A 15,103-nucleotide genomic window follows, 5' to 3' on the forward strand; every position below is an offset into this window, starting at 1 on the left:
AACAGGCATATAAAAGTTATGACGCTGGAAGATGAGCCCCTCAGGTCGGAAGGCGTCCAACATGCTACTGGGGAAGAGCGGAGGGCAAGTACAAGTAGATCCAGAGCTGATGAAGCGGCTGGGCCAAAGCCGAAAGGACGCTCAGTTGCGGATATGCCTGGAAGCGAAAGGAAAGTCCAATGCTGTAAAGAAAAATATTGCATAGGAACCTGGAATGTAAGAACCATGAACATGGGTAAGTTGGAGGTGGTCAAAAATGAGATGGCAAGAATAAATATTGACATCCTGGGCATCAGTGAACTAAAATGGACGGGAATGGGTGAATTCAGTTCGGATGACCATCATATCTACTACTGTGGGCAAGAAACCCGTAAAAGAAATGGAGTGGCCCTCATAGTCAACAAAAGAGTGGCAAAAGCTGTACTGGGATGCAATCTCAAAAATGATAGAATGATCTCGATACGAATCCAAGGCAGACCTTTTAACATCACAGTAATCCAAGTTTATGCACCAACTACTGGTGCTGAAGAAACTGAAATTGACCAATTCTATGAAGACTTACAACACCTTATAGAAGTGACACCAAAGAAGGATGTTCTTCTCATTATAGGGGATTGGAATGCTAAAGTAGGGAGTCAAGAGATAAAAGGAACAACTGGCAAGTTTGGCCTTGGAGATCAAAACGAAGCAGGGCAAAGGCTAATAGAGTTCTGTCAAGAGAACAAGCTGGTCATCACAAACACGCTTTTCCAACAACACAAGAGACGACTCTACAGATGGACATCACCAGATGGGCAGCATCGAAATCAGATTGATTATATTCTCTGCAGCCAAAGATGGAGAAGCTCTATACAGTCAGCAAAAACAAGACCTGAAGCTGACTGTGGCTCAGATCATCAGCTTCTTATAGCAAAATTCAAGCTTAAACTGAAGAAAGTAGGAAAAACCACTGGGCCGGTAAGATACAATCTAAGTCAAATCCCTTATGAATACACAGTGGAAGTGAGGAACAGGTTTAAGGATTTAGATTTGGTGGACAGAGTGCCTGAAGAACTATGGATGGAGGCTCGTAACATTATACAGGAGGCAGCAACGAAAACCATCCCAATGAAAAGGAAATGCAAGAAAGCAAAGTGGCTGTCCAATGAGGCCTTACAAATAGCGGGGGAGAGAAGGCAAGCAAAATGCAAGGGAGATCGTGAAACATACAGGAAATTGAATGCAGATTTCCAAAGAATAGCAAGGAGAGACAAGAAGACCTTCTTAAACAAGCAATGCAAAGAAATAGAGGAAAGCAATAGAATGGGAAGAACCAGAGATCTGTTCAAGAAAATTGGAGATATGAAAGGAACATTTCGTACAAAGATTTCCATAATAAAGGACAAAAGTGGAAAGGACCTAACAGAAGCAGAAGACATCAAGAAGAGGTGGCAAGAATACACAGAGGAATTATACCAGAAAGAAAGGGATGTCTCATATACCCCAGGTAGTGTGGTTGCTGACCTTGAGCCAGACATCCTGGAGAGTGAAGTCAAATGGGCCTTAGAAAGCACTGCAAATAACAAGGCCAGTGGAAGTGATGGTATTCCAGCTGAACTATTTAAAATTTTAAAAGATGAGGTTGTTAAGGTGCTACAGTCAGTATGCCAGCAAGTTTGGAAAACTCAGCAGTGGCCAGAGGATTGGAGAAGATCAGTCTACATCCCAATCCCAAAGAAGGGCAGTGCCAAAGAATGCTCCAACTATCGCACAATTGCACTAATTTCTCACGCTAGCAAGGTTATGCTTAAAATTCTACAAGGAAGGCTCAAGCAGTATGTGGACCGAGAACTCCCAGAAGTGCAAGCTGGATTTAGAAGAGGCAGAGGAACCAGAGACCAAATTGCAAACATGCGCTGGATTATGGAGAAAGCTAGAGAGTTCCAGAAAGACATTTACTTCTGCTTCATTGACTATGCAAAAGCCTTTGACTGTGTCGACCATGGCAAACTATGGCAAGTTCTTAAAGAAATGGGAGTGCCTGATCACCTCATCTATCTCTATGTGGGACAAGAAGCTACAGTTAGAACTGGATATGGAACAACTGACTGGTTCAAAATTGGGAAAGGAGTACGACAAGGCTGCATTTTGTCTCCCTGCTTATTTAACTTATATGCAGAATTCATCATGCGAAAGGCTGGGCTGGATGAATCCCTAGCCGGAATTAAGATTGCCGGAAGAAATATCAACAACCTCAGATATGCAGATGACACAACCTTGATGGCAGAAAGTGAGGAGGAATTAAAGAACCTTTTATTGAGGGTGAAAGAGGAGAGTGCAAAATATGGTCTGAAGCTCAACATCAAAAAAACGAAGATCATGGCTACTGGTCCCATCACCTCCTGGCAAATAGAAGGGGAAGAAATGGAGGCAGTGAGAGATTTTACTTTCTTGGGCTCCATGATCACTGCAGATGGTAACAGCAGCCACGAAATTAAAAGACGCCTGCTTCTTGGGAGAAGGGCAATGACAGGCCTAGACAGCATCTTGAGAAGTAGAGACATCACCTTGCCAACAAAGGTCCGTATATTTAAAGCTATGGTTTTCCCAGTAGTGATGTATGGAAGTGAGAGCTGGACCATAAAGAAGGCTGATCGCCGAAGAATTGATGCTTTTGAATTATGGTGCTGGAGGAGACTCTTGAGAGTCCCATGGACTGCAAGGAGATCAAACCTCTCCATTCTGAAGGAAATCAGCCCTGAGTGCTCACTGGAAGGACAGATTGTGAAGCTGAGGCTCCAGTACTTTGGCCACCTCATGAGAAGAGAAGACTCCCTGGAGAAGACCCTGATGTTGGGAAAGATGGAGGGCACAAGGAGAAGGGGGCGACAGAGGACGAGATGGTTGGATAGTGTTTTCGAGGTTACCAGCATGAGTCTGACCAAGCTGCGGGGGGCAGTGGAGGACAGGAGTGCCTGGCGTTCTCTGGTCCATGGGGTCACGAAGAGTCGGACACGACTAAACGACTAAACAACAACAACAACAACACCCACATGTTTAGAACGCTGACACAAGTTTTAATATGTTTTAGTTTATTGTTATTTTAATTTTTCGAAAGTCTTACATTGTTGTTATTAATTCTTCTTAGGAATCATTTTACTACTATCTTTTTAGTAAACTGCTTTTTTAAGCAATCCAGCAGTGTATAATTTTTATGAAATAAAAATGAAATAAATAAAACAAGTCCAATCCCCAATGGCAGCAGCATCTCCAGAGAACGCTGGGAGTCACTCTCTGCCTGACCCTGGAGAGACCCTGTCAGTCCACGAGGACGAGACAGAGCGAGATGCACCGAGGGTCACATTCAGTAGATGGCAGCGTCCTACGTTCCATGTAGCTCAGTATTGCCCACACTGACTAGCAGCTGCTCTCCAGGGTTTCAGTCTGGCAGAACTGCATCCCTACTTGTACCTGAAGATGCTGGGGATTGAATCTGGGACCTTCTGCACTCTAAGCAGGTGCTGTACCACTCGGCTATTCCTCCCTCCCCTCTGCATTTTTTCTGTGCATCTGCTCCAACTGCCCCTACTAACCAGGCACAATGGGTATTTTTTACGACGTATGTACACTGTTTAGATCTATATTACATGTTAGTTTTCCAAATAAAATTAATTTCAACAATGGTCGTGATAAAGGAAAGGCACTCTGCACATGATCAGAAGCACTCTGCTTAAGCATTGCTGCTTTGCATGGTTCAGAGCTTACACAGAAAGCAAGACTTGAGGGCTCCAGCTCAAACTGAGCGCAGACCAGCTTTGACATTTGGGTCCATGTTAGCCTAGGCAGGTGGGGGCTCGCACACTCACACCCACACCCTGATGTAGGCTAGGGCTGGGCTGCCTCCCTCTTGCATGCCTACCTGCAGTTCCACCCCATATCCAGTGTAGACAGTCACATTGTAGGTGCATTCCAGGAAACGGTTCCAAGGCAGAGGTGGGTAGTCGGTTGAGTCTATGTATCCTTCCGGCTCGTAAAAATTCACGCCGCAGAGAACTGGAAGGAAACTCCATGTTAATCATAGACTGACCTACCCCATAAAATCCATAACCAAATGTCCACTAAAGTCTAGGCTATAACCAACCAGGCACTAATTCCCCTTAAAAGATTAATTTGTTTGTTGTCAATTGTTGTCAGGGCTAATGCCCTCCATATAAACTTTACAATGCTTACTAAAAAATTAAGTAAAAGCATAATGTGCTTTGGGGGAAAAATCGGTTGGAGGCCTTGTTATTCCCCTCCCATCTAAGAGCCATACCACTCTACCCAGTTCTGGGAGTGGGTTGGGACAGTTAAATGCCAAAAGTAAAGGAGTGATTAGTGGTGGGGAGGAGTCCATTTGGGATGGCAGGGCTGAGAAGGAGAAAGAGGCAGTGGTTTGCTTGGGACCCTTCCATGTTGTGGGACAGACTACAGCCCAGGCCAGAACAGAAACCAACATCTGGAGGTCCACAGATTCCCCATCCCTGGCTGACGCTGACTGGCAGTGGCCCTCAAGGGTCTCAGGCAGAGGGTCTTTCCCAGACCTATGCAAAGCTGCTCCCATTTGCTTTCTGCAAGCAAAGCAATTATTCTGCTGATGCTCTGTGGCCTCTGTCAAATGCACATGGTTCCTCTCTTCATGCCTCTACCCGTCTGCCTTTGCCCTCCCCATCTGCTGTCCCAAAGACAAACGGCCGTTTAGCAAATGCACTGACCATCTGGCAAGTCAGCTGTCTCCCACTGCCCTGCAAATTTGTGATAAAGCAGCAGCTGTGACCACCCCAACTCTCAGAAGAGGGGTGGGTAACATGTGCCCACTAGAGGTTGTTGGCTTCCAAGTTCTATCATCTCTGACCCTTCTTCACTGATGGGATTTGGAGTCCAGCATCCTCTGGAGGGAACCCCATGGGCGATCCCTGCCTCAGAGTATGGGAAGGCAGAGGAATTTGGTAACGAGGGGAAGTCCCCAGGGGGCACAGGCAGCGCCTGGAATGACTTTGGCTAACACCACTTTCCCTCCCTGCTGACTTCTTGTGTGCAAACCCAGCATTTCTGTCACAATGACATCATTGCAGAAGTAAGATGTCTTACTTGGAGTTTGCTCAGTGGTGATCACAGTGGGGGTGATGATGGTGGGTGTGGTTGTGTCTCGGCCCTCCTTGGAAAAAGGCCCCCTCTTCGTTTCATCCTCTGGGCTCTTGACCGGAATCTGGGCTTCGCCCTCTGGAAAGGCAGCCACAAGCGGCTCTGTGGCTTTGGGGCCGTGAGAGAAGGTCTGTGGGATTGTCGGCTGCATTGTAAATGGTGATATTTGAAACAGGGAGTGACTGGTCACCTCACGGCTTCCTTTCCTGCTGCCCCATGAGGTCTGCTCTGGCGTTGTGGGCTTCTCCTTGTGAACTGTAGCCATCATGTCATTGTTGTCCCCCCAAGTGTGCAAGTGGTCTCTGGAAAGGGATGCCCTCGATGTTGGCAGGCTGGGCTGGGCAGCAGCTGTGGTGGTTCTGAGTTTCTGATGTTTCCTGGCTGTGTTTCCCTGCTTGGAAGAGGATGGCTTCTTCTTGGAAGGTTGGATGTGTCTCGTGTTGGTGTAAGGGGGAGCTGTCAGTTTTGGGGACTCACCCATCTTATTCATTGGGAAAGCAAAGATGTCCTCTGTTGTCAGAATGAGACTCTCAGGGGTAGGGTATCTTGACTCCATGTTCTCTCTTAGCAGTGTGTTGTTTGTGAACTCATCCGAGTGGTGTGGGGATGCCTTCAAAGAGTCCCTCTCCAATCCAGAGTTTATGCCTGTAACAGAAGGTCCAGAGAAAGAGACTTAAAAGCTCTGGCGTGCATTAGGTACATTTGCATTGAAGGGGGTTGGACTAGTTGCCCCTTGGGGTCTTGGCAGAGACCAGGAACACTTTGCTCATCTCATAGGATCATAGACTAGTAGAGTTGGAAGGGACCCCAAGGGTCAACCAGTCTAGCCCTCTGCAATGCAGGAATAACAGAGTCTTTCCTCCCCAGGTAAAGGTGGCTTTCTTCCAGACCTCTTGGCATCTGTAGCATTCCCAGCTTCAATGTAGCTTTGCCAGCCTGGGGCCCTGCAGCTGTTTTAAGAGCACAGCTCTCATCAGCCCTAACATCCTCTGCCTGGGTTGGTTGGGGCTGGTGGCAACTGCAGGCCAAAACATTTGGAGAGAAAAGGCTACTCTAACTCCTCCAAAAGATGGTGGGCAATGGCTTTCACTCAAGATCTGAATGTAGCCCCACATGCTGAACCTACTCAAGTTAAGCAAGACAGTTGACTTGGAAACTACCAGTAAGCTATGTCAAATCTCAGGTGCTTGCATCAAAACCCAGAGGGAACGCAGTGGATGTAGCCTACCTTGATTTCAGCAAGGCATTTGACAAGGTGCCCCATGATATTCTTGTAAAGAAGCTGGTAAAATGCGGACTTGACTATGCTACCACTCAGTGGATTTGTAACTGGCTGTCTGACCGAACCCAAAGGGTGCTCATCAATGGTTCCTCTTCATCCTGGAGAAGAGTGACTAGTGGGGTGCCACAGGGTTCTGTCTTGGGCCCCGTCTTATTCAACATCTTTATCAACGACTTGGATGATGGACTCAAGGGCATCCTGATCAAATTTGCAGATGACACCAAACTGGGAGGGGTGGCTAACACCCCAGAGGACAGGACCACACTTCAAAACGACCTTGACAGATTAGAGAACTGGGCCAAAACAAACAAGATGAATATTAATAGGGAGAAATGTAAAGTATTGCACTTGGGCAAAAAAAATGAGAGGCACAAATACAAGATGGGTGACACCTGGCTTGAGAGCAGTACATGTGAAAAGGATCTAGGAGTCTTGGTTGACCACAAACTTGACATGAGCCAACAGTGTGACGCGGCAGCTAAAAAAGCCAATGCAATTCTGGGCTGCATCAATAGGAGTATAGTATCTAGATCAAGGGAAGTAATAGTGCCACTGTATTCTGCTCTGGTCAGACCTCACCTGGAGTACTGTGCCCAGTTCTGGGCACCACAGTTCAAGAAGGACACTGACAAACTGGAACGTGTCCAGAGGAGGGCAACCAAAATGGTCAAAGGCCTGGAAACGATGCCTTATGAAGAACGGCTAAGAGAGCTGGGCATGTTTAGCCTGGAGAAGAGGAGGTTAAGGGGTGATATGATAGCCATGTTCAAATATATAAAAGGATGTCACATAGAGGAGGGAGAAAGGTTGTTTTCTGCTGCTCCAGAGAAGCGGACACGGAGCAATGGTTCCAAACTACAAGAAAGAAGATTCCACCTAAACATTAGGAAGAACTTCCTGACAGTAAGAGCTGTTCGACAGTGGAATTTGCTGCCAAGGAGTGTGGTGGAGTCTCCTTCTTTGGAGGTCTTTAAGCAGAGGCTTGACAACCATATGTCAGGAGTGCTCTGATGGTGTTTCCTGCTTGGCAGGGGGTTGGACTCGATGGCCCTTGTGGTCTCTTCCAACTCTATGATTCGATGATTCTATGATTCTATGAGCTCTTTAAAAGCTCTTTCTCTGTATACAGATAGCAGGCATTTATTTCAATGTGAAAATAATAATAATTTATGTGCTTTGTAGGAAAGCGCAGTATCCTCTTGGATCAGGAAAACTTTGCCATCCAGCATCAGCACCTGATCAGGAAACTGGCCGTGCAGGACTTGCTGTAGTGATGCAATGATCCTAAACAGGACTAAATGGCCGCAAGGTGTCATTGCCTCTTAGTCAATGGCTGTCTGCTTGGAACTGGTCCCAGGAAAGACATCTGAGGACAGCCCTGTTTAGGGAAGTTTTTAATGTTTGAAGTTTTATTCTGTTTTAGTCCTCTGTTGGTAGCCACCCAGAGTGTCTGGGGAATAAATAAAATAATAATAATCATCATCTTTGCTCAGTCAGAGATTTTCCATGTCTGGCATACTAATGGGTAATTTATTTGCTGTCTTAAAAAAAGCCCCTTCACCTGTGGTTTCACTTGGGGTTGAGGAGAAGTGCCACCTTCAAAAAGCAAATACAGAACTGCCACATGCACACACCAATCCACAGATACGACAAATCCCCTCCTGCATTTCAAGCCTCTTGTTTCACCTCAACCCAAAAGAAGCTCACTTGCTTTCACAGAAAATCTTAAATTGAGTGAGATTTGGCCAGAGTGGGTTTAGCACTCTTCCCATGTACGTGCCATCAGACCAGAATGGCTAAATGGTTGTTTGTGCTCTTCCTCTACAGTTTTAATGCTTTTGCTTGAGCTGCTATGGCAAATTGTTTTGCATAAAAGAGGCTTTAGAAGTCACCTCTGTGGAGCACAGTGGGTGGGAAGAGAGCCCAGTGCCCCTCTTAGCTGTCCTGCCGTCAGTACAGAGAGGAAGCCAATAATAAAGAGCAGCAGTGACAATGGCAGGCTGATGAGAAAAGTGGCATTCCGCTGCCTTGCTGCCATAGCTCTCTTTCAGCGCTAAGGAAACTCTGGAAGGTCGGGGAAGTGTGCGTGGGTGATGGGGCTGCTGGCATTTTTGCAGTTCTGAACGGGCTCCTGGGTTCCAAGAGCAATCTCCATGCTGGGTGCCTGCACCAACCTACGCACCATGTCAGAAAGCCCACGCTAATGTTGCCAGGGGGTGCATCCAAGTGGAATCCCCCTAACCGAGCAATGCTCTCAAGGGAAAGCGACTGCAGGAACCCACTTGATGAAATAATTTCTGAGCTGGTTAAAATGGAAAAAACAAGGGAACTTGAATGTGTGCAAATAAAGAAACTTTCCTTTTGAACCCTTTCAGACTCCTGTGCCTCCTTCACCTTATCACGTTCCTTTATCTTTGAAAGGAGGCAGAACAGGAGGGAGATGAATGAGCATGCAAGGCAGGAAAAGGCTGCCTTCAAAATGACACTCCCCACCTTGTGGCTTTGAGCTGTCTGTGCTCCGGTTTGGTGGGAAGAAGCATCTTTCTCCACACACACACACACCCTGATTTCTTTTTTAAAATATCAACTCCACCAGATATTGGGCTGCAGGCTCTTAATTTCTTAAGTAAATCAGTTGAATTGTTTAATCAAATTAGTTAATGCTCTCTAGGCCTAAACTCAGGACAGCACACTGAAATGCAGATGTTCTTTCATTGCTGCAGACTTTGTGATTAAACTTTAAGAAAGGATAAAACATACATTGCAGGGTTTGCTGGGTAGTGATGATCAGTTTTGGTGAGGCATGGCACCCCCCACCCCCAGTAAAACACCTCATCCTCTGGAGCTTGTGGATAAATTTCACTGTCCTGTCCCCCCCTCCCACACACTTTGGCCAAATGGATTTTATGGTAAGGAGATGATATTAAATAAATGTCAGTCTCTTGTCAGGCCCTCAAACAAGAACCAAGCAGATGCTGCTGCTGCTCCTCTTCTAACTTGCCTTCAGAGCTGTGTTATGGCAAGGGCGAGGGCCATTTGGGCCAGTGGTCACCGGCTGGAGTAAGTAGAGTGTCTGTGCCAGAACCACCTTTGGCTTCTCCTTGCCATCCTTGGCCAGCAATCAATGGATTTGGGAAGTTTCCTGGATGTAATAAGTTATTGAAACCCACGTTGGAAACCTGTGAAATCCATACATTGTGTCAGTTCATTGATTGGTGCTTTTTTATTTGATGTTTTGAATATAATTTATTCTCACTGTAAAATAATTGATGGCCAGAGAACATTTGGTGTTGCCCTGAGAAAGCAGCAAGGAATTGTTGAGTACCCAGGATGTAGGGGACTCGAGCATCAGATCTTGCTGGGTGTTGGTGTCACTGGCAGGCAGCAGAAGCATTTCTTGGCTGAGTATGAAAACCTCAGCGCCTGTGTGGTCTGGACCTTTTCCAAAGCTGCAGGTGCTCAAGCTCTCCCCACTGGAAACAGAAGGAAGAGGTTGCCATTTCTTTGATAAAAGCGGCTTTATCTCATTAGTCTTAAGAACTAAATCATAATCTTGTTGCAATTAATTACATAAACACCAGGCAAGGATGGGAGTGATAATCAGGAAGGCAGGAAATGCTGATGGAATTGGCAGATTCCCTGCAAGGCAGTAAGCTGAAGGATTTGTGGTGCATTAACGAACATGCAGAGAATTGCCAAAATCTGGTGGAAGGGGGATACATTATCTCTCTGAAATTTGCAAGATGGAGACATTTCTGTGGCCAGCAGAAGTGACTAGGAGCTTTGCAATTGCTAATCCTGCTCATTCTAGCATACCCACAATTTGAGGTGGGGGATAAATTCATTTGACAAATTTGTACTTCCCGAATAAATAGGTAAACAGAAATGCCTGTTTCTGTTGTGGGTCTCCAAACCGCCCAAATGCCTTGTCGATCCAAAGTATGCAGACAAATATGCCTGTGTAAGAGGAAAGAGTTCTGGTGAAAATAATGCACAGAAATGAATTGCATTAAGGAAAACTGAAATGTCTATATACACAAAATGTGTCCAGATGCTTATGTGAACTCTTCTTTGAAAAAAATTGCCTGAATTAGGCCAATGGCTCATCCTGTTTTCACAGCGGTCACCCAGATGCTTGTAGGAATCCCACAAGCAGGACCTGGGCACAAGAGTCATCTTTTCTCCTGAGGTTTCCAACAGCTGGCATTCAGAGGCATTGCTGAGATCAGCTGTGGTGGTGTAGAACATGGTGCCCGTGCAATTTCCAACCTGATAGGCAGAATTTCAGTGGCAAGAACAGAGAAATGCCCACTGGTGTGTGTGTCATTCCTAATGACTGGGTAATGGGTAAGGAGCCCATCACAGTGAGGGATGGAGAGGCAGTCTTTTGCTGCTGTTGATCCTCTTGGATTTTCTAGATGGCTCTGCTCCACTCAGGAGCACTGTGAGGAATGAGCTCTGGAAACCCATTACCCTGAAATTGAGCTATTTCCTAGGAATGCAAGAAGCTGTTAAGGGAAATAAAAGGCTCCTTTCACTAGTTTTCTTTCAGTAAATGGCTCAGCCAAAGAAATAGGCAGCTCCTGCTGCATTCGACCAAAACTGATGATGGGAGATGGCAGCTCTGGGTCTAGCAGGAGGGGAAGCTAGAGGGAGTTGGGAGAAGCCACCTCCTCACCCCATGCCAAAAAAGTCCTCCCTACTACTTTCCAGATGGACCGGATTCCCTCCTCTTGGGGTACAATGGCTGGATCAGGCCAAAGGGGGCCTATCTAGTCCACAGTTCTGTTCTCACAGTAGCCAACGATGCAAAGCTTGTCACCAACATCACGAGCAAAAGGCTGAGGCCACTAGTCCTGGTCTTCCTCAGAGCAGACCCATTGAAAGGAATGGGCACCTTTGGTCCATTTATTTCAATGGCTTAGCCTCTGGGTCAAATTAGCATTGGATACCACCCAATACAGAGTCATCATGACTGATAGGAACTGATAGCCTCCTCCTCAGATTGGCCTAATCACATTTTAAAGCCATCTGTGTTGGGGGCCATCCTTACATCATGCGCCATAGTAACTCAGAAGTGCAGGTGCAGTGCTGAGAGCAAAGAAACCTTGATTCTGTGTCCACCTCTCACCTCTGCGCAGGGTCTGTCATGGAGGAATCTTGCAAGGACAGAGCCAGACTACATTTCTCCAGCAAATCCAGCAGAGGGGGAGTCCTTCGCTCCCTCTGGTCCTGAGGCAGCCAAACAGTCCTTACCCTTAGGATGTTTCTCTGAATCTTTCATCAGAATTGCTTTGCCGCCATTTCTGCCAAGTTGTCCTAGTCCTGCTCTCTGGAGTGACCAAGAAGTCTGCTCCATCTTCTGTCTGACAGTCTGCAGGGACGCCTTGCTTTTGAGGTGAGCGTGGTCATGCTGGGGCTATCCAAAGTATCTGTAGGGCACCAGGTTTGCAAAGGCTGCATTAAATAATCACCTCAATATTTGGAGTTAACATGCAACTTGGAAGCTTAGCCAAGTCAGGTTACTCATGAGCCAGGTCCAGGGTTCCGGTATTAATTTACAAAGCCCTGAACAACCTAGGTCCCAGGTACCTCAGGGATCACCTGAACCCTTGCATGCATCCCAGCTTGATCACTAAGATCAGCCGCAGGAGCATTGTTGGTTGTTCCCTGAGTTGGTGAGGCTCACTTGATAACTATCAGAAACTGAGCCTGAAGTGTCATCGGCCCAGTCCTGTGGAACTCTTTCCCACTGGAGATTCAGTGTGCACCTTCTATGCCAACTTTTAAATGTCTGCTGAAAACCTTTCTGTTCCCCCAGGCCTACACAGGAAATTAAGAGCACATCCTTCCACAATGGTTAACTGGTGTCATGTTTTTATTGCTATAACCCCTTTCCCCCATATAGACACAGTGGTGTAGAAATATTGAAATAAATAAATAGGGCACTGGTGGAGGAGCACACTGTACCCAGGATGTAATTACACCAAGACTCTGAGCTTGGAAAACAATAAAGCTAAGTTTGTTAAAGGAAATACTGTACATGCTTGATAGGAAAGATCTTATTACAGTCCAACTATGGTAGAGCCTAGGCCTGCTCTTTATTCTCAGCAGGAGAGACATAGAAAGGCATCTCCTCTCCTGGATCTCTTAGGGTGGGAGGTTGGGGGAAGAGGGGGAAGTTCCCAGGGGAGGGCTGGGAGGGTTCATCCTCCTTTGTGTGGAACAAGGGTTAAGATACAATTTTGATAGAGGGCTTTGTATTTTCTTTCACTTTTCTTCCTTTCTATTTTCTCTTTTCTTTTTAGTTTTGCTCTTTTTAAATTTAGATTAGGTTTGCTTTTATTAAATTTTATGCTGAATTTTTTTTTAATAAAATTGATTGAACATTGAGGGGGGGGCAAATATGTCTTCTCTCCCAAGGTGAGCAAGGAGGAGGAAGGCGAGGAAATGAGGTCAGCAGCAGTTCCTCTCTCTAGCTATACCCATCCATGCAGACACATCAAGCTACAGGGCAAACCGAGTTGCATCCCAACACAACCACTGTTTCTGTACCTACTGCCATTCACTCTGAGTGCATTAACACTAATTGTGCAGCACTGAAGTGCACCAAAGTGTTGGAAGGAGATAGAATAACACAATAAACAAAGAAAACTTCTTCTCCCCCTTTGCTTACCTCAGCCTGCGAGGTTTGTTTGCTATGTGCATTAAAGTCATTTTCAAAATCCTTTAATGAACTAATTTATGAGAAAGGAAGGGGGATTAAAATTTATTTCTGAAAAGCAGTGTGTTCCCCCCACCTACCCACTCAGTGGAGGTAAAAACTCTTCCCAAGATTGTTATTTAAAATGGTTGTTGCCATTTAAAATAATATGACTAATTTCTCATTAGATCCTTTTCTAGAAAGCACTGGAATGAGCCGCCTCTTCAACAAGGCATGAAATGAAAAATGTAGCACCACGAGCCCATAATGAGATCCTTTCAAACCCCTTAATTTCCTAAAGACACTCTTGTTGGTTGACTCTGCGGGATGAAGTTGGTTTATATTGAAGCCAGAAAGAGTGGCTCCTCCATTTGCCACCCCCCCACCTCAACTCCATGAGGATCCAAGCAGGGGCCTCGGCGTTTTGCTGCCTGAGGTGGGGCAGCCAAGAAGGACTCCCCCATCTCCCTAGGCCCCCCAGGCCACGAGGCCAGCCCACAGGCCCAGCTTGCTTAGCATCCTTCCCCCAGGCTGGTTGCCTCCTACCTCGCTAGCCTTCCCCAGCTGGACAACCCCCACAAGCCCACCGGCAGGGCATGAAAGCGACAGCCCTCAATCTCTCCCTGTAACCCTTAAGAAGTCCTGCTGGGTCCAAGGCACAGCTAGCCCAGCAGCTGATGGGAAGCTCCCAAGCAGGACAGGAACTTGTGGCAGGGAGCTGCTGGGAGCCTTATTTGCTGTGACAATTGCTACATCCCTTTAAGAAACCACCTGCCTCCTGGCAAACTTTCTGAGATTGGCAGAGGAGGCCTTCTTGGTAGTTCCACCACCCTCAGAAGCTTGGGGGCTGGGGGCTCAAGGGAATAAGAGGGCCTTCTCTGTGGTGGCCCCCAAGCTTGGGAAATCCTTTCCTAGAAAGTTACATCTGGAAGTCTCATTGTACAGGGAATGCTGAAAGTGCACCTCTTTCCCTCAACCCTCTCAAGATGTGTGTTTTCAAGACCCGCCTTATTTCTGAGATTATTTCAAACTGCTTTTAATATTGGGCTTGCGTTGTTACCTGCCCTGGGACCTTACAGTGAAGAGTGAACAACAACAACAACAACAACAACAACAACAACAACAACCGTTGTCTTATGGGAGTGAATGCCACAATTTAACTCTGTGCTATGTGTCAAAGTCCTTCGTTTTGTCTCCTGAATTTTCCAACAACATTCTTTGGCTACAGAGGGTAGGACCCAAATCAATGGATTCCAATGGCAAGAAAGGTGATTCTGACTAAACCCTGGGAAGAATTTTCTGAGGGCAACAGTCATTGGGCAGTGGAACAGACTCCCTCTGAAGGTGGGGGACTCTCCTTCACTAGAGAACAAAAATGTATCCATACAGGACGGAATAAATAAAAAAAATTGTCTAGTAGCACCTTAGAGACCAACTAAGTTTGTTCTGGGTATAAGCTTTCATGTGCATGCACACATGTTTATTCACATGAAAGCTTATACCCAGAACAAATTTAGTTGGTCTCTAAGGTCCTACTGCACATTTTTATTTATTTATTTTGACTACGTCAGACCAACACGGCTACCTACCTGAATCTAGAGGACAGGACGGTGCATTTTACATTGAAATATGGGACAATCCTGTATTATACAGGACAGGTGGCAAACCCCAAAACTTTTCTAAGGGAGTCCCTGTGTTGTATTCATTACACAAGAACCCAGGGGGTGCATGCCGTAACCAATTCCATTGTGTACTTGCCAGGCTTGAGGGAGGCTGAAATAGCACAAGTCTGTCGGTAGTTCATTTTCAGTAAGGAACCCTTTTCAGTAATCCGGAGCTGCTTCAGAACAAGCTTATCTGATCTATACCCTGAACAGGGCCTTTAAAACAACGTTTAAATAAAGAAAACAACTTGCAAGGTTAAACCCAACAGGCTCTGTAAACACACCAGAGGC

The 15,103-nt window shown here is 46.2% G+C and overlaps 1 protein-coding gene across 1 annotated transcript in view; it reads right to left on the bottom strand.

The window, feature by feature from the left end:
• The window catches only part of SEZ6L (seizure related 6 homolog like), a 188,255-nt gene that overhangs the window by 65,580 nt on the left and 107,572 nt on the right, over nucleotides 1-15,103 (bottom strand). The window contains 2 exon segments of the mRNA XM_079957755.1: nucleotides 3,899-4,032; nucleotides 5,110-5,808. Coding sequence (XP_079813881.1) covers nucleotides 3,899-4,032; nucleotides 5,110-5,808 — 833 coding nt within the window.

Source organism: Podarcis cretensis (genome assembly GCF_951804945.1).
Source record: "Podarcis cretensis genome assembly, chromosome: 16".
Lineage (NCBI taxonomy): Eukaryota > Metazoa > Chordata > Lepidosauria > Squamata > Lacertidae > Podarcis > Podarcis cretensis.